We start from the raw sequence: 15,233 nt of genomic DNA on the forward strand, positions 1-15,233 counted from the left end.
GTTAAGGAAAAGAAATGGAAACTATATATTTGTAAAAGATTAGTGTACAGATTGGGAGTCGTAGACCGCGTCTACCTTGTTCTAACGTCAACAAACAACGAGATAGCAGAGATCGTTATGCTCATTTATCTTACACGAAGATCCTGCAAGAAACAAGTGTTCGCAACGAATGAAAGTTGTCTCGTGACACGGTAAAGTGCGCTGAGTAACGACACATCGTCGCTTCACGCGATGACAATTTCACTTTTCTTGCTTCGCGCGTGTGTAAGATGTGAAACAGAAATAATAATTATACAAGAACAATCATTGTACACATGTGTGCTTTAATTTCTCGAGTTGCCTGCAACTGTTTCACCTGCGATTAACAACTAAGATCTCTTCGTTGGGACCGGGGTAATTCTACGTTTACTTCAGCCATAAACGAAACGTGAACTTATGGAATAATCTAATACTTGTTTCGTTTTTATGGCGTTCAAGTATCCTTAGTAACATTTCTGTACATTTCCTTAACATTTTCAACGTTTCAATTCTAAACTAAAATGCTTCTGTACGTTGATTTTTAAGAATTACAACGTTCCAGTTCCCGTGGGACTCGTGATTTCAGTGTTAACCGAGGAGACAGTTGCGATTACGTTTGATAACAGGGACAGGATGGTCTCCATAGAAAATCCGCAATGGGGATAAGCGCGCGAGCAACTTCGACCGTTCTTCCCTGCTTCGATAGCTTCTTCTATCGCGGTACCCTCCATAGCGGTGCGGAAAATCTGATTCGTTGTAACGGTGTTGATCATGCGATCGAAGGACGACACTTTCTCGTCGTCGTTTAATTGATTCCCTTCTCTGACGGACGATGCTGCCTGTTGCGAATACGTGCATACAGCTCGTTGCATACAGGATGTAGTGTCGATTCCATGACGTGCTAACACGTCATCTAATTTAGTCATAATTTGAGTGATGCCGCTGTCTTCACCTGAAATTAATTACATTAGTAGTATGGTTTACCTGTAATTCTCAAAACTTTCAGAGTGCAATGCCATTTCATTTAACTCACTTCTTGCATAATGACCATAAGTTCCAGATAGAACGTACAGCAATTTAGGAATGATGAGGATGGAACCTATTCCTATAATGGCGCCTAATAGTAGGCCACCCAAGTCTATCTTCGTGGGCGCATAAGTCGATACCCCGTAACCCTATACATGTACAAATTCTAATTTTATTAGATTTTAGATAAGAAATTTTGATTAAAGGAAACTGCCTTACACTTCCTGTGGTACCAAGATTCGTGAAACCAAATCGAGCATCCTGGCTGCGATCCATAATACTGTTGGATTCCGTGTCACCTCGTTTCGTCGACGTCTCGCTTCGTAGCTCTACTTGAGAAGGCATGGCTATTTGATCCTGCGATTTTCCGTTCTTCTCCAAATAAACCATTGAACTCGGGACGAACCTGAAAAGTAGTACAATTATTGTATTAGTCAATTTATTCAAAATTGACTAGCACAGTAGAAGTAGTATGACCTAAATAAAGATATTAACACGTTGAGCACAATAGTACAGCTTAATGACAGATGTTAACACTTTGTCATAGTAGAAATACTATGGCTTAATTAAGAATATTAACACATTGATTATCATGGAGGTCACTGGTGACCAAGGCTACAAATTTAATATAAAATAAGTATGGAAATGAATTTTAAATGAACTGATCAACGTGTTAAATAAACTTAAAAATCTTTCTTACCCTCCATCATCAAACTTTGGATTCCCCCTGACAACCACTGTTGATGAAATCAGGATCAAAACGATGCCTCGACAATCCAACATCTATGAAAATAAGTTAAAAAACAATACTGTTATTAACGAGACAAATGTTTCAATGTGCAAAGAAAGTGTACCTTGAATAAACGTGAAAAGTAGATGGTTTTTGTAAGGGCGTGTCGTGTGGATCGGTTTTGAAGAAACTGAACGAGAACAACGTGGTTTTGTGGCATATATAGTCGTGCACCTACTCCCGATGGTCACGACATGACAAACCATGGACAATAATTGGAGCCGGTGGTTTCGCTTTCATTGTTAGATTTTCATGGGGACGCCATCCACGGGTGCGTGACTCGTTCGTCTCTCCTGAAGTAACAGGAGGACGTTAAACTGTCGCCACGAATCACTCGCGATGGGTATTGTTGTTGTGCAGGCAAGCATCTGCTTAAATCGTAGAAACTTCTTTTAAATATTTCGCAAGAACCCTTACAAATGATTTGTTAACCATTTAGATAGAGAGCCAGAGACAAAACAGAGACAATTTTACCCTTATTATTTTACCTGATTTACAGGTACAAGGATCACATTTAATTCTAAACCTTTTGTTCTTTAAACTACAGATCTACATTATTCTTTTCCATATACCAAAATTTTAAGTTTAGGTCACTATTGACCCCTAACAGTTTAACGTTAAATACTATCCTTACTGATTAGAGAGCATAATTGCATTATGATAAGAATGCTAAATATAATAAGAATAATGTTTTGCATTTACTCGGTGAACAGGAAACCATAGAAACTTCATGAAACCATAATGCGATACGTATGTACGTTTTGCGACTCTGCATTTGTCTCTGGTTGAATTTCAGACAAGGAATTCGTTCTGGAGGTTGCTCTAGAAAATTCACGAAAGTCGTGGCCTCGTATGCGTGCAATAACAAACTTCCCATATGAATGCACAGAAAATTGAAAAATGTCCTACAGTGTTTCTCATCCATTTACCTCTTTCCAGTACTCCTGAAATATCATGGAATAATTACTTTCATCTTAAACAAAGATTAAACGTAGGAAAGTCCGAATTGGAGTTATAAAAGATGAAAAATTCAAGGACGTAGGAGGTGCGCAAAAATTTTCACTTGTGACGATGGAAGACGTAACAGCTGCACTAATTTCCCAACGATAATTGAACCAGAAGTGTCTTTCTTTTAGGTTCGTTAATTTCACTCGTGAAAACAGAATTTCCTAGTTGCCGAGGGTGGGCTGGTCCCCGTACAAAAACTGCTGGCAAGGATCAAGGATTCGTCAGACGAGCTTCTGTGTTCGCTCCAATTAGTTGAGTCACCTGCAAGTGTTAAACATAATCTTAATAAAACAGTTTTGTATATTCTTCTTTTGTTTTAGAGAAATTAAATCATGAAGACTACAATGATGTGTATGGTCACTTTGATCCTATGTCATTCTGAAGCGGTTGATCCTAATGCTGATACAAAAACAAGGATCTCCAGAGGTCAGAGTAAAACATTTGGAAAACATCCGAGTAACGGATTGATTTCTTTCAATTCTGAAGAAGAGAAGCTTCGCGTGAGTGATGAATTGGCCTATTAGACATTGATATATTCTACTAAAAATATTCCATTACTGGACGTACAAAATCTACATAATTTCGTTATCATTCCAGATCGACTGGGCCGTAACAATTCCCTTCATTTCAATACCCCTGGATCACAAAACAGGCGAACACGGAGAAATTCCTTCCTTACTCAACGTCAATACAAAACCTCTTGGATTAGTTGGATTGATGACTACTTTACTTACTGTGATCACACCGCTATTTTCCAAAATGCATCCGCAACACAATACACATCACCACTATCGTGAGCGATCCTTTCAGCTATCTATGTTTACAAATGTATTTTTAATCTTTTGTCTAATGCATGCAGGTTCCGAGGACAACGTGCAATGGTTCCAAATGGGTAACATCATCAACGAGATGATTTTCAGTAACAATTACATGGTCCCCTGTATGCAACAAGTTGTTTGCTCTATCGTTTCGCTGGCTACTCACGCAGAGAACCCAACAGGCACCGATAAAATAATCGACGGTCTGTCAAGGTAACGTTAGAAAAGAAATTAATAATCAATTCTATGTGAAACAAAAAAATCCTGACGTTTATAATTGCATAAAACAGTTACAAATGGTTCAAAGATTTCACAAATGGCACAATTGTTGATGAAGCTATAGCAGTCGGTCAGAAAGGAAACGATTGCGCACGCGTTTACAAGGACTGTGTAATATCACCGAAACTTTTGAAAATCATGATGAACGAGTTTGGTATAGTGTGACCCGTGAATGTAATCTTTATTTTACCGTACAAATACAAGAGAGAATATTTCTTTTTAAGAAAGCTAAAAATTCTTTTCAAGTTGTTTCGTACTTCAGAACGTAGACGAGCTGTTTTTTTTTCAAGGAAATACCTTATTATCCTAACTCGCGCGGTGTGAAACGTTATCGCGTGCACGCCAGCGTGGTTTAAGCATAATCGCAGTCACTTTAGACTTTCACTTTTCGTCGACTATTGTCTAAAGTGTTTAAACGACTCTGTCATTATAAAATATGAAAACAACATATGTTGTATACGTCATGAAATTGTTAGTACGACATCCGAACTAGAACATTCTCTAGTACAATGCAAGGACAATCGCTTAAAGGACACGCTTACTTTTGTACTATTGCACCAGGCACAAAGAAATGTTTTATTTTTATAATAATACGTTATCCCGCGTGTTAAGTCTACAGACAGAGCATCGTTTCATCTCCTTGTCATCACCTTGTCCGATGGATTCGATGCATCAGAAGGTAACAACAACGAGGCTGCTTCGACGGAATCTACAGTTACAGCTAAGTTATACGGAGATTGATTTATTTTGTCAACGCTGCCCGTTTCTGCGCCGTGTTCCAATAAGAATTTGACAGCTTGCACTTTATTGTGCAGAGCTGCAAGATGCAACGGTGTTCTTCCAGAGAAATCTTTCTGAGAAAGATCCGCGTTGGCTAAGTGATAAGACTCGAGACGTTTCACGTTTCCAACAGCAGCTGCGGCGCACATCTTTTCTCCTATCACGTGCGCACTTCCGTGCAAGTGGGCGCCGCACTGCATCAGCACCTTAATGACCTGGATAATTATTAAACATGATTGGTAACGCGTTAAACGCCAAGACGATGATCGTATTTACCTCGTGATGGTCGTATTCGATAGCGTCTGTAAGAGGTGTACGGTCGAAACGATCCTTGATATGCACATTCGCACCCATTCGCAGCAAGCAACGCACGACTTTCAGATATCCTTCGCAGCAAGCGATATGCAACGCGGTGCGACCGTCTGCGTTTCGCTGGGAGATATCTGCGCCCTAAAGGAAAAACGTATTAGTTAGAAAAATCACGTGCAACCCTTTTTCCATTCCACTCACGTATTCCTTTAATGCTTCGAGTTTGACTACGTCTCGACCAAGTACAGCAGCGTTTAACATTGCAGGGAAAAGTATGGAGCCTAATTCCTGAAGCTCTGCCGTAGAAGAGAGCTTCAAAGATCTCGCGACCGCCTCGACGAGATCCAGATCCTGAAGGGACGGTGATCGTCCAGCGGTTAACTCTCCGCGCAAATTCGTTTGCATCATTTGACGCTTCGTTTCATTATCCCATTCCTTTTTTGATAATACGTACGCGAGCTTGGTCAATGCAGCCTCAGGTGTCATGTCAAAGCCGGATATTACACCTATACGAAGCATTCTATTATTATTTTAAAGATAGTGGAAGAGTGTCTGACAATAAATATCAAGTTTCCTGTACCAGCATCCTCCAGTAATTTTCCAGGCTCGTACGTGTCTGATACGCAACCGGTCGTGCATTGCGTGATATTGACGATGATTATACCGCGTTTCGTAGCCGCGCTCAGTTCTTTAATTATGTCCTCCCGGTTCGTCGGCACGTTTCCTGCTCCGTACGATTGTAAGACGACACCTTCGATCGGGGGTTGCAGAAATGCTTTCACCAGGTGCGTGGTTATGCTAGGAAATATACGAAGCAAGCCGACGTTCCTGTTCAGTGATGCATGGACGTAGAATTTCTCCAGGGTGCAGGAGCGAAATATTGCTCGATAGTCCACTGCAATGCAAACATACCTTGCAACAATGTAGTCGTACAGTTTAGAAAGAAGATAAAATGGAAGATCTATTTTTGAATCCTGGTCCATACTTTGCTAACCTTCCACTTTGATGTTAGCCTTCGCCAGAGAAGGACAATTCGGCGAATGAAACGCATCGAACGACGATGCCGATACTTTGCTCGTACGATTACCTCTCATCAGATTTGTCCCGAAGTATACGCAGACTTCCGGTATGTTATAATTCGCGGCTATTACTAGAGACGACAAGAAATTATCCAGGCCGTCGCTTCTCGTGTCGAAGATCGGTACCTGGGAGCCGGTTAAAATAACTATCTTGCCTAGAGATTCGAGCATGAATGACAAGGCAGACGCGGTGTAACTTAACGTGTCCGTTCCGTGTAAAACGACGAAACCGTCGAAATGTTCATAGGATTGCTAGAAAAAAAAAGAAATTTTTATTTTCTAGTTTCCTTTATATACGTCTACCTATTTGTCACATATCTGCATACAGTCCTTGGACTAGGTCTCATATATATGCCCCTTATTAATGTCCATACTGCACGCAGTAGATTGTTACCTTGATATCGTTGGCGATACGAATCCAATCGTCCATTGTCATGTTACTGGAGTCGCAAAGCGGCGAATATTCCAATACGTTATACACAACGCGTCGACTATCCGTCGATGTCACCCTTAAAATAAAAAAAAATAAAAATATGAGTAAGTTCATCTCGTAATTGCGTATTCTCAGATACTATTAGATAGTCAGACCGCAGAGAGTAAAACTCCCATTACGTCTGAACGATCAGATACCTGAACTTACGGGAGTACTAACGGTCCCATAGATCCGAAACGTTCATCCGCGTACTCTTTATCATGCATGTGAGGATAGTTGCGCAATTTCTTCACGAAAGCGTTCGACTTAGGTACAAGAACTGTAAAAGGGAAACGTATTAATTTTCGTATTAAACAATTAATTTTTTAATTAATTGAAACGGTACCTCCATTCTCGTTTCTGATCATCCCAATCGTGCCACCAGTGTAAAGGACCAACACGCGACCATCCCTAACACTCTCGGTGGCCAAACGACCAGAGCTATGGTTCCTCAAATGTTCCATTTCACTTCCCTTATTGTTTGAGACATGGTTGTTATTGGGTGGCACGTTTACAGGTACCTGTGACATCCTAATCTCTCCACGCGCCCCTTTGGGCAATGGTGTCACGACAAAGTCTCTAGTGAGAGTGATTTATTATTTGATACGCTAAGAGTAAGTTCAATCGAGGCTCTTGACGTACGTGTTTCACGCGGCATGTGTAGTTAGAAGATACATAGAACAAAGTACCATTTCACGGTCAAACGTGTTAGATTAGATTTCTTCTGCACATGATCTACTGGGAAAGTGAAAATCTTATGTAACAAACACACGCATTAAGATTCTCTTTCAATGCAAATATAATCAATGCAAAAATTTTTAAGTATCTTTTTATAGTTCTACTTTTAACGTATAATGCTCATCCACATAGTGGTTGAATGTGTTAAAAACACGAAAAATATACAATAAGTCTGAAAGGAAAGCATTCGAATGAAATAGATGCTTTCGTATTTATCTTTATATATCGTAAGTTCGAGGAAACTGTAATCAACGCAGGATAAAAAATTGATTCTAACGTGGTTAGATTCAACGAATCGCTAAATTGCATTTTATCGCGAATTTCTTAGCCATCCTTGACCCGATCGTTATTCTTATCAGTATATGCGGATATTTCCTAAGCCTCTGTAATTGTGTAACACGATACGCTTATCGGCATGATGAACTTGACAGGGAACGTAGAACGCTGTATACCTGAAATTCAAGAACATTAGACAGAAACGAGAAATTGACAAATTTTATTTTATAGAAAATGTTAAATATTGTTTTTTCAACTTTATACAATTCAGTTATAGATGAACTTCCTTCTCAACAGTCAGTACACGTTTCGTATATGGACGTTAGTGTTCGTGTTAATTAATCATCTAGCCTTCGAGTATTAGAAGCAGCCTTTTAATAAATGTATAATTGTAAATGATCAAACGCGCATGATCCAACAATATACCACATAGATTGTATACCTTTGGCTCCTTTAATATGTCGTAGTGTCCCTTAATTAAATCGTATGTGACCAGAACGAAAGATCCGCATACCGTCGTCAACTGATTAGCGATAACCCCTCTATAAAAACCAATTGGACCGTCTTTCTTTAGAACCCTACTGATCTATAGTGTGTTCATTGAATAATTTTAAAAATGAAGGTTAAAATTCCAATCATGACTCATTTTACCGACCATTTGTCTTGTTGTCACATAACTTTTCAAACCATGTCCGCTCCAAAGCATTTTCTGTCTAGCTATCGTCTCGAGCGGATAAGAAATCATTGTTCCAGTGAAAGATGATAATTCAGCAAGCGCCAGGGATACTAAAAATGGCGTTCGCATCGTTTGTACCGTCGAATCTGACGAGTTTGCGTTCAAATATATTCGTTTAGAGATTGTGTAGATACCAAAGTAAGCTGCCCTGTAAAAATTTATTCAAAATCGATGATCTACTTTATGTCGTATTTTAAATATTTTTATTTTTCCATCATTGATTCTATATCAAAGAAAAAATTAATATACCAATTACAGTAGTCTATCGCGTGGCGATACAAATAACTGGCGATGGACATATTTTAAAATCATAGATATCAAGATTATTTTAAACCTGTAAATAAACATTCCGGATGCCATGAGTGACATCCCTTCGTAGAAGCCCCTGACTCCATCATTTTTGTAAACTTTACCCAAACAGTCCCTTAAATTTAGAAATTCTCGTTTGACCGATTTGTCATCTCCGAGATCTACGGATATTCTGGTATTGCAAAAATTCAGGGGGAAGAGAAGTATGCAGGTCGTAACGCCGACGGCGCCACCCGACAGAAACGGAAGTAGATTATGACTATAAGCCGTCCATGGTTGAATAATCTAAATAATACTATGTAATGTTTACGCGCGAACGTGATATTTATATCCAATCGTGTGCAATTTAAGCTTCCTTTGGTTAAAAAGATATGTGAAAGGTTTTAATTAAATTAGGCTCTCTTTAATCTCTTCTTCGATATTCTCAGCATCCTAGATAAGTAGAGGAAGACTCCTCTCCCTATAATCAGCCAAAGGAAGCCTACATTGCATCATGAATTTGATGCAACTATTTTTGTACGTACTTGTAATAAAGCATTGTAATAAATATCATAACAGGAAAAATTAATTGCTTGCGCTGGAAAGTATCGACATATACTGAGCAGATTACCACGCCACAAAGATAAAAATCCTTGTTCCTTGGGTATTCTAACGAGCGCGTCGAGAAAACCAGAGTAAGCGGTTCTTTTTGCCGTTCCAATTTGACGGCTACTCGACTGTGTCTGTAGAATTAACTTAACTCTTTCTAATGGTGCGACTATGGTTTTAAACACCATCGCCAAGAGTCCAGAAATGGCAAAGGAAAATCCAAAATCGGCGGCCGCGGATAAGCGACTATATTGATTAGTAAGGTCAGTCTGTGATCCATCATTTATTACATTTTTACTTTCTTTCATTTTTGATACAGTTTTTGAGTTACACAATTTATGAAATCACATTTACCATGGATTATTCTATTGTAATGTACTTAAATATAGAGGTTTGCAACCGGAAGTAATAGGCGAACTTCATTTGGTTAACACGTGCGTCAATTAAACTTTGTATACATTCTGTCATCTTTTTTTGCGATCATGGATCAATAAAAAAAAAAATAATGCGTGTGTACTAAAACAGTAAATCACTTTGCAAAATGCACGTTAATTGCAAACATATGTACCGTAATAAAGAAAGAAGTCAATGTCCGCATCTATTATGGATGGGGTTGGTATAAAAGATAAGATAGACGCCTACAGACGTCAAAAACGCAAAGAAAAAATGACGGAATCTATTAAAAATGCTATACATAATGTCTTACCGTGGAATAGAAATAAAACAGCTACGGAATCTCCACTGTTACCGCCCACAAACGACTCAGAGGTAAAGGTTATGTTATTTTATGACGTAAGGTATATAATACCGTGTTTAGCAGCTGTTGTATACCACTCATATTGTTACATCATTAAATAAATGAGTATTATTGTAGGTCATTTACAATAAATATATACGGAGAACAAATCATTTATTGAAAACTTGATATAATAGATTAGTATGATTAAAGATTGAAAGCTTGCAGGATGTCCAGGATATGGAAAGCACCTGTTCAGATGACAGTACAGACCAATCGCAATGTTCAGTGTTAACAACAGTAACATATCTACTTTACTTCCTTCTGTGGGCCACTTTATACATAATTGCAATTGAATTTGAATTTGGAGCGGTTTATTTTGTTTTATCAACATTGGTATTTATTTGGTTGAATACTGGTTCCAAGCCAAAGAAACCTGGTGAACTTAGCGCATATTCTGTGTTTAATCCAGACTGTAAAGCTATTGAAGGAACTCTTGATGCTTCACAATTTGAAAGGGAAATACGATATGGTATAGGAAGCATGCATTAATATAAAGCTTTTAAATTCATCTTATTTATCACAGGTAGAAGTAATACATGTTTTGTACTTATTTTTATGTACATAAACGTGCAGTGCATTTTATAATAATATCTGAATGAAACATAGGAACTCCTGAACATAAATTTGGATTTAGTATGTGGTAAAAGTGTTAAAAAGAGTGCAATAAATTTCAGTGGTAACTAATTAGTGTTACCACAGTCATTAAAAAATATATTATACCTAAATTGTTTGTACTTTTGCATTTTTCCTATCGATCTTGTAATAGTTGAATGGCAATTTCATAACACTTTACCATCTCATTAAGATACATTGAAATTATGTTAAAAGGCTCGTGACTTAGTCTAAGGAATTCTGACCAATTAGTTCTTGATTGAAGTTTATTATCAGGACATAGAAGGGCTCTATCTAAGTCCATTAAGAAATCATTCAGTATTCTGATCTCAAGTGTGCTGGAAAATAATAAGAGACCTTTTGTATTTTTGAAATGTTAAAATATATAACTATGTAGTAATTTATAAAAATTACATACCTGATATTATCAATTGTATCAATCTTTTCATTTAAAAGTTTGATATTATTCAATAATTTCACCACAGTCTGTTGTATTTTTACTAAAAAGTATAATTTTATTTAATATCATTAGAATTGAATTATACCTAAATATTCTATACCTTTGGTTTCCACTAATTCAGTGTTATTTATGAATCCTAATGCTGTAGAAACAGTTTCATTGAAGTAACTTGGATTCCACTTTATAACTAAACATTCAGATAACTTCCAAATGGTTTGACCAAGTACTTGTGCTAAAATAATTTTACGTAATTCCCTCTCATGATCATTCTCAGTGTATGTACTATTGTTGTTCTAAAGGTATAGGAATCCAAATAAAAGGTGTTTATTACATAAATAATAATGCTTGTTACTACTGCTTACCATAAAAGATAATACTACATGAGGTGTATCTAAAGTAAGTCTAGAAATTGTAACATTATGAGACACACTGTTTAGAGACAACAATTGACTGTTATGTGATAACCAATTTTTCACAGTGATTGCAGATTCTAGAACTACAGATTGTACTATATCAGATCCAGATACAATAAATGGACCTCTCCCTGTAATTAATTAAATTATATAAAAAGTTGAAAATTTCCTTACACATTTCTAGGATATACAAACCCTGTAAAGCTTGATGATGTATAACAACATAAGCTATAACTTTATTGCGCATAAATGTAGACAATATCTCTGAACAAGGGTTCGAAGATCCCGAAAATAAACAGAAAATGATTGATCTGCGTGGTTTCCACCGGTGTTCTCCTTGAATGTGATTCAAAGTTTTTGCCAATTCTAAAACAATACCAACGCCTTCACCGCTAGCCGACAAAACCACATACCTGTCTAAACATATGATAATTAATAAAAAACAATTACGTTAATTCGTTTAAAATTACTACATAGAATTTAATTCACCAGGTTCTCTGGATCCTCGAGCAATTGCGGCAATATACGATTCGTGTTCGACGATTTTATGAATAAACGATAAATTCGAGAGAATTCCATTTACTCTACGCACGTCATTTTCTCCGACATTAAAAAGCTCCCATTTCCTGTTTTTACAAATATTCAAATGTAATATAACAATTTGTTAATTGACGAATGGAAACAGCGAATAGGCATACGTTTCAAAATCAGGATCGAGTGGCGCCCTTTCCAATTGCTCGTGCAACAGATGCTGTAAATGCTCAGTGTTCTCGAGACCGTTTCCCGCAAATTCGAGACGTTTCTTTTCTGCTCGAAACTCTATGGCCCTTTGCGTAGCAAAACGTCCAAGTAAGAAACCGCACAGTAGACAAAGGAAACCGACGGAGAAGATGAACGAAAAACACATACGTTTCGTTACAAACTCACTAGACTCGCTGAAACCGCGAGCCATTTGAAAACTCAGAACCCGCTGCATGTTGGCAATCTTGATCACACGCGTTTGAATAATTCGACACTAATAAGAATCATATTTCTTACACATAATTAACACGGTAGCATATGTATGTCTGAAACAAAATGTTAAAATAAAAATTTACTCAGTAATGTTTATAGAATAATACCAAGAAAAGTATTACGGTGAATGTGTCCCATTAACACTAAAATATTACCAAACTGATCAAGAACTAATATCTTATCCAAAGTCCTATGCGAAGGATTATTGATTAAAGAACTATGAAAATGATTGTAGTTTTAAGCGTCATAGAACACGAGGAACTCGTTTCAAAGTAAAACACGCGAAAGATATTCGTTGACGAAACTCGCAGTTCCCGTAATGCAAATTTCCATGACTGTTCTTTCGTCGTCTTCTATCGGCCACTTGCTTTAAAACTGCGTGGGTTAAGACTGATATATTTGTCAGACCGTCTCGTTAGCTTTCCACCTCTCTACCAACGCGTCGATTATTATATCCTCTATAGACATGTGCAAACAGAATTGAAGACAGGACTCGGGTTAAAAATATTATAAAAATGTTGAACAAAATTGTACCCTCTAACGTATTCATATTTTACATTATTTATTTACAAAGAACACGTTTCTTATTTCATTAATTATCATAGGTTGAGAAAATTACAATATTTGTAATATTGATATTATCCTAATTTGTAATTGTTCATAAAGTTTGAATTTTTATTAATTTGTACCAACTTCACGGTGTTCGATCGATATATTGGCGCGCAATTAATCATGGATAACTTCATGCTAAAAATTAGTACCCCATTAAATACAGAATTCGTGTAAAAAGAATCACATACATAAATGATATTTATATTCGTAACACCATCTTTTCTGTGTTTGCGTGGACCAACTTATTTCGGGCAATAATACGATGACGGTGTTTCGCTTATAAATAGTTTTCGATGTATTACGTGCACGTGCAAGGTTGTTTTAACTATAGATACGCTGTTTCAATTCTGAAAATACGTAAAATTACTTATTTTTGAGATAACGTTTCTAAATGCGTCTTAAATAAAACAAATTAATACATGCCAATTCGTAATTTTAGCGCAAAATCCGTTTGTGTAATTCAATTGCTTTAAACAAAAGAGGTCTGGGAAATCTACTTTAATTGCGACGAAATGAATTCCGAAAGGATATTTTGAAATGAACAAAGTAATTTGATTTCAAACAAGAGTAGTAAAAATATACAAAACTGCGGAAATCGTAATAGCTAAAATAATCGACCAACAAAACAGGAAAGTTAACAGTTGAAGGTAAGAATTAATGTCGTTTTATATTTATAGTTCTTCATTGATTTGTGTATGTACCGAGTTCTATGGAAACATAGTAAAACCCCCTACCACGTGCCCCTATACACCTATAAAATTCACATAAAGACGATTTCAGACTGCTAAAGAGAGCAACACGTGGTTGCAAAACTTCAATAAATAAACATGAAGTTGTAAGCATTCACTTTTTAACCACTTTATAACGTAACGCTAATTAAATAATTATTATGTAATTCGATATGTTTTTAGGATAAATATAATGGCATTGGATTCGATATTATCGAATCCGCGGGAAGAAACTTATCAGATTCGCAAAAGTGTGTTGGCACAATATTTGATGCAATGCAAGAAAGGCTATCCTTCAACGAAAATACAATGTCCATTCGATGCTTTTCATCTAATTGACGAGGACTATTTTGAGGTGAAAATAAATTATATTAATTATAATAATTATATATAATTATAATAATACAATTATACTAATAAAACATGTTCGTGTGGATGGTATTAGAATAGAAAACATTCATCTTGAAATTTATAACAAATGTATATAATTGTAGCATCACATCTTAAACTGTGCCAGCAGTGGAAACGTAAAAGAGTTGTATAATTTTCAATCAACAAATGAAGTTGGATCAGTTCCTTTGGAAACAGTAAAAGAACTCTCCGTACCTTTAATGGAGGATTGGAAGGAGGAAAATGTTGAAGTGTACAATCCTTGGGAAAGTACAGAAAAAAGGAACATCATACGATGCTTATTAGGAGCAACAAAGTCACAGAGAAAACTGTTTAAGTTAACCGAAAGAAGAAGAATAAAGAATCTTGAAAAACTTGGTATAATAGATTCAAACTTAACAAATAATTTTGTAAGTTTTATTATTTATTTAAATTTATATACATGTTTTATCACAAATATATGAGTATCGTTTTGTATTTTTATATTTTTAGAAATATAAAAAGTTGGGAGACCATATAAAAATCTCAAATGTTATGTTGAATTTAAAAAGATTAGCTTTAGACGATTTCGATACTTTAGTGCAAAATATCGATATTGGTAAACTCGTTTTAAGCGATGTTAATAATACAGTTAACCAACCAAAGGAAGTGCCATGTGTTGTCGAAGAGGTAAGAGATATTATGATACACGTAAAAATAATCATATTATAATATTTAAAAACGCGTTACAGATATTAGTACAGAAATTTAAAAAACAGATGCTCTGTTATTTAAAAAAGTAAGTTCCTTTAAAGAAATCACAGCCAAAGCATGCATGGATGGCATAATAAATCTTTATACACTATTTTTGTACTTTCATAATACTGTTTCTTATGATTTCTATTTAAAACAATGTGGTTTAAATAAAGAGGTAAAATAAACTTTTTTTTTTTTACAAAATTCCCTTATAACTGTCTTAAATATATTTTTGTATTTCATA

General features: G+C 36.2%; 7 protein-coding genes across 15 annotated transcripts; 3 read left to right on the forward strand and 4 right to left on the reverse strand.

The window, feature by feature from the left end:
• Positions 1 to 113: 113 nt before the first annotated feature.
• On the reverse strand, positions 114 to 2,037 carry LOC117602648 (uncharacterized). The gene is made up of 5 exons (XM_034320899.2): positions 1,899 to 2,037; positions 1,745 to 1,827; positions 1,264 to 1,450; positions 1,052 to 1,193; positions 114 to 970 (listed from the first exon to the last, which is right to left on the reverse strand). Exons 1-5 carry the CDS (start codon positions 1,992 to 1,994, stop codon positions 567 to 569), a joined length of 912 nt encoding a protein of 303 aa, XP_034176790.2. The 5' UTR covers positions 1,995 to 2,037; the 3' UTR covers positions 114 to 566.
• LOC117602637 (L-asparaginase) lies at positions 2,007 to 10,012 on the reverse strand. 5 transcript variants are annotated; one of them, XM_076691421.1, is made up of 13 exons: positions 9,933 to 9,994; positions 7,222 to 7,769; positions 6,926 to 7,158; positions 6,748 to 6,859; positions 6,502 to 6,616; positions 6,023 to 6,359; positions 5,609 to 5,923; positions 5,230 to 5,534; positions 4,996 to 5,169; positions 4,590 to 4,934; positions 2,898 to 3,103; positions 2,764 to 2,778; positions 2,007 to 2,127 (listed from the first exon to the last, which is right to left on the reverse strand). In XM_076691421.1, the coding sequence occupies exons 3-11, from the start codon at positions 7,107 to 7,109 to the stop codon at positions 3,053 to 3,055; spliced, it is 1,938 nt and encodes a 645-aa protein (XP_076547536.1). In that variant the 5' UTR covers positions 7,110 to 7,158; positions 7,222 to 7,769; positions 9,933 to 9,994; the 3' UTR covers positions 2,007 to 2,127; positions 2,764 to 2,778; positions 2,898 to 3,052. The 5 variants fall into 5 exon arrangements, with proteins under 5 accessions (XP_076547536.1, XP_076547535.1, XP_034176765.1 ...); XM_076691420.1 differs by having other exon boundaries at positions 2,070 to 2,202; XM_034320874.2 differs by lacking the exon at positions 2,007 to 2,127 and having other exon boundaries at positions 2,645 to 2,778; positions 7,222 to 7,317; positions 7,595 to 7,769.
• LOC117602651 (uncharacterized) lies at positions 3,093 to 4,317 on the forward strand. Of its 2 annotated transcripts, XM_034320910.2 has the most exons (4): positions 3,093 to 3,342; positions 3,440 to 3,635; positions 3,702 to 3,873; positions 3,951 to 4,315. In XM_034320910.2, the coding sequence occupies exons 1-4, from the start codon at positions 3,175 to 3,177 to the stop codon at positions 4,102 to 4,104; spliced, it is 690 nt and encodes a 229-aa protein (XP_034176801.2). In that variant the 5' UTR covers positions 3,093 to 3,174; the 3' UTR covers positions 4,105 to 4,315. The 2 variants fall into 2 exon arrangements, with proteins under 2 accessions (XP_034176801.2, XP_034176799.2); XM_034320908.2 differs by having other exon boundaries at positions 3,440 to 3,873; positions 3,951 to 4,317.
• Positions 7,924 to 9,617, reverse strand: LOC117602649 (ADP/ATP translocase 4). Of its 2 annotated transcripts, XM_034320904.2 has the most exons (5): positions 9,163 to 9,617; positions 8,664 to 8,923; positions 8,249 to 8,477; positions 8,036 to 8,135; positions 7,924 to 7,964 (listed from the first exon to the last, which is right to left on the reverse strand). In XM_034320904.2, exons 1-4 carry the CDS (start codon positions 9,532 to 9,534, stop codon positions 8,121 to 8,123), a joined length of 876 nt encoding a protein of 291 aa, XP_034176795.1. In that variant the 5' UTR covers positions 9,535 to 9,617; the 3' UTR covers positions 7,924 to 7,964; positions 8,036 to 8,120. The 2 variants fall into 2 exon arrangements, with proteins under 2 accessions (XP_034176795.1, XP_034176794.1); XM_034320903.2 differs by lacking the exons at positions 7,924 to 7,964; positions 8,036 to 8,135 and having other exon boundaries at positions 8,142 to 8,477.
• On the forward strand, positions 9,815 to 11,391 carry Saysd1 (SAYSVFN motif domain containing 1). Its single transcript, XM_034320916.2, has 2 exons — positions 9,815 to 9,994; positions 10,191 to 11,391. Exons 1-2 carry the CDS (start codon positions 9,815 to 9,817, stop codon positions 10,512 to 10,514), a joined length of 504 nt encoding a protein of 167 aa, XP_034176807.1. The 3' UTR covers positions 10,515 to 11,391.
• Positions 10,292 to 13,006, reverse strand: LOC117602643 (aminopeptidase NAALADL1). The gene is made up of 8 exons (XM_034320888.2): positions 12,680 to 13,006; positions 12,209 to 12,577; positions 12,000 to 12,136; positions 11,706 to 11,927; positions 11,460 to 11,641; positions 11,198 to 11,390; positions 11,056 to 11,137; positions 10,292 to 10,975 (listed from the first exon to the last, which is right to left on the reverse strand). The coding sequence occupies exons 2-8, from the start codon at positions 12,484 to 12,486 to the stop codon at positions 10,774 to 10,776; spliced, it is 1,296 nt and encodes a 431-aa protein (XP_034176779.1). The 5' UTR covers positions 12,487 to 12,577; positions 12,680 to 13,006; the 3' UTR covers positions 10,292 to 10,773.
• Positions 13,007 to 13,285: 279 nt separating this feature from the next.
• Positions 13,286 to 15,185, forward strand: LOC117602653 (uncharacterized). Of its 3 annotated transcripts, none has more exons than XM_034320914.2 (7): positions 13,286 to 13,493; positions 13,576 to 13,783; positions 13,907 to 13,971; positions 14,048 to 14,219; positions 14,359 to 14,664; positions 14,747 to 14,923; positions 14,986 to 15,185. In XM_034320914.2, exons 3-7 carry the CDS (start codon positions 13,964 to 13,966, stop codon positions 15,034 to 15,036), a joined length of 714 nt encoding a protein of 237 aa, XP_034176805.1. In that variant the 5' UTR covers positions 13,286 to 13,493; positions 13,576 to 13,783; positions 13,907 to 13,963; the 3' UTR covers positions 15,037 to 15,185. The 3 variants fall into 3 exon arrangements, with proteins under 3 accessions (XP_034176805.1, XP_034176803.1, XP_034176804.1); XM_034320912.2 differs by having other exon boundaries at positions 13,287 to 13,493; positions 13,917 to 13,971; XM_034320913.2 differs by having other exon boundaries at positions 13,287 to 13,451; positions 13,917 to 13,971.
• The last annotated feature ends 48 nt before the right edge of the window (positions 15,186 to 15,233 follow it).

This window comes from Osmia lignaria, chromosome 12 (genome assembly GCF_051020975.1).
Source record: "Osmia lignaria lignaria isolate PbOS001 chromosome 12, iyOsmLign1, whole genome shotgun sequence".
In the NCBI taxonomy this organism is placed as follows: domain Eukaryota; kingdom Metazoa; phylum Arthropoda; class Insecta; order Hymenoptera; family Megachilidae; genus Osmia; species Osmia lignaria.

Bases quoted from the DNA above. Each gene is read 5' to 3' on its own strand.
- LOC117602648 (XM_034320899.2), bottom strand. From the start codon at position 1,994: ATGCCACAAAACCACGTTGTTCTCGTTCAGTTTCTTCAAAACCGATCC. The intron at 1,194-1,263 runs GTAAGGCAGTTT...GTACATGTATAG, and splicing joins ATCTTGGTACCACAGGAAGT to GGTTACGGGGTATCGACTTA. The intron at 971-1,051 runs GTGAGTTAAATG...AATTAATTTCAG, and splicing joins TTATGGTCATTATGCAAGAA to GTGAAGACAGCGGCATCACT.
- LOC117602651 (XM_034320908.2), top strand. From the start codon at position 3,175: ATGAAGACTACAATGATGTGTATGGTCACTTTGATCCTATGTCATTCT. The intron at 3,343-3,439 runs GTGAGTGATGAA...TTATCATTCCAG, and splicing joins CTGAAGAAGAGAAGCTTCGC to ATCGACTGGGCCGTAACAAT. The intron at 3,874-3,950 runs GTAACGTTAGAA...TGCATAAAACAG, and splicing joins ATAATCGACGGTCTGTCAAG to TTACAAATGGTTCAAAGATT.
- LOC117602637 (XM_076691421.1), bottom strand. From the start codon at position 7,109: ATGTCACAGGTACCTGTAAACGTGCCACCCAATAACAACCATGTCTCA. The intron at 6,860-6,925 runs GTACCGTTTCAA...TCCCTTTTACAG, and splicing joins GATCAGAAACGAGAATGGAG to TTCTTGTACCTAAGTCGAAC. The intron at 4,935-4,995 runs GTAAATACGATC...ATAATTATCCAG, and splicing joins TCGAATACGACCATCACGAG to GTCATTAAGGTGCTGATGCA.
- LOC117602649 (XM_034320903.2), bottom strand. From the start codon at position 9,534: ATGAAAGAAAGTAAAAATGTAATAAATGATGGATCACAGACTGACCTT. The intron at 8,924-9,162 runs GTACGTACAAAA...AGTATTATTTAG, and splicing joins ATTACAATGCTTTATTACAA to ATTATTCAACCATGGACGGC. The intron at 8,478-8,663 runs GTTTAAAATAAT...AAATTTTTACAG, and splicing joins TCCGGAATGTTTATTTACAG to GGCAGCTTACTTTGGTATCT.
- Saysd1 (XM_034320916.2), top strand. From the start codon at position 9,815: ATGTCCGCATCTATTATGGATGGGGTTGGTATAAAAGATAAGATAGAC. The intron at 9,995-10,190 runs GTAAAGGTTATG...GAAAGCTTGCAG, and splicing joins CGCCCACAAACGACTCAGAG to GATGTCCAGGATATGGAAAG.
- LOC117602643 (XM_034320888.2), bottom strand. From the start codon at position 12,486: ATGCAGCGGGTTCTGAGTTTTCAAATGGCTCGCGGTTTCAGCGAGTCT. The intron at 11,928-11,999 runs GTGAATTAAATT...TCATATGTTTAG, and splicing joins TCGAGGATCCAGAGAACCTG to ACAGGTATGTGGTTTTGTCG. The intron at 10,976-11,055 runs GTATGTAATTTT...ATTATTTTCCAG, and splicing joins GATACAATTGATAATATCAG to CACACTTGAGATCAGAATAC.
- LOC117602653 (XM_034320914.2), top strand. The intron at 14,220-14,358 runs GTGAAAATAAAT...ATATAATTGTAG, and splicing joins TTGACGAGGACTATTTTGAG to CATCACATCTTAAACTGTGC. The intron at 14,924-14,985 runs GTAAGAGATATT...AACGCGTTACAG, and splicing joins TGCCATGTGTTGTCGAAGAG to ATATTAGTACAGAAATTTAA.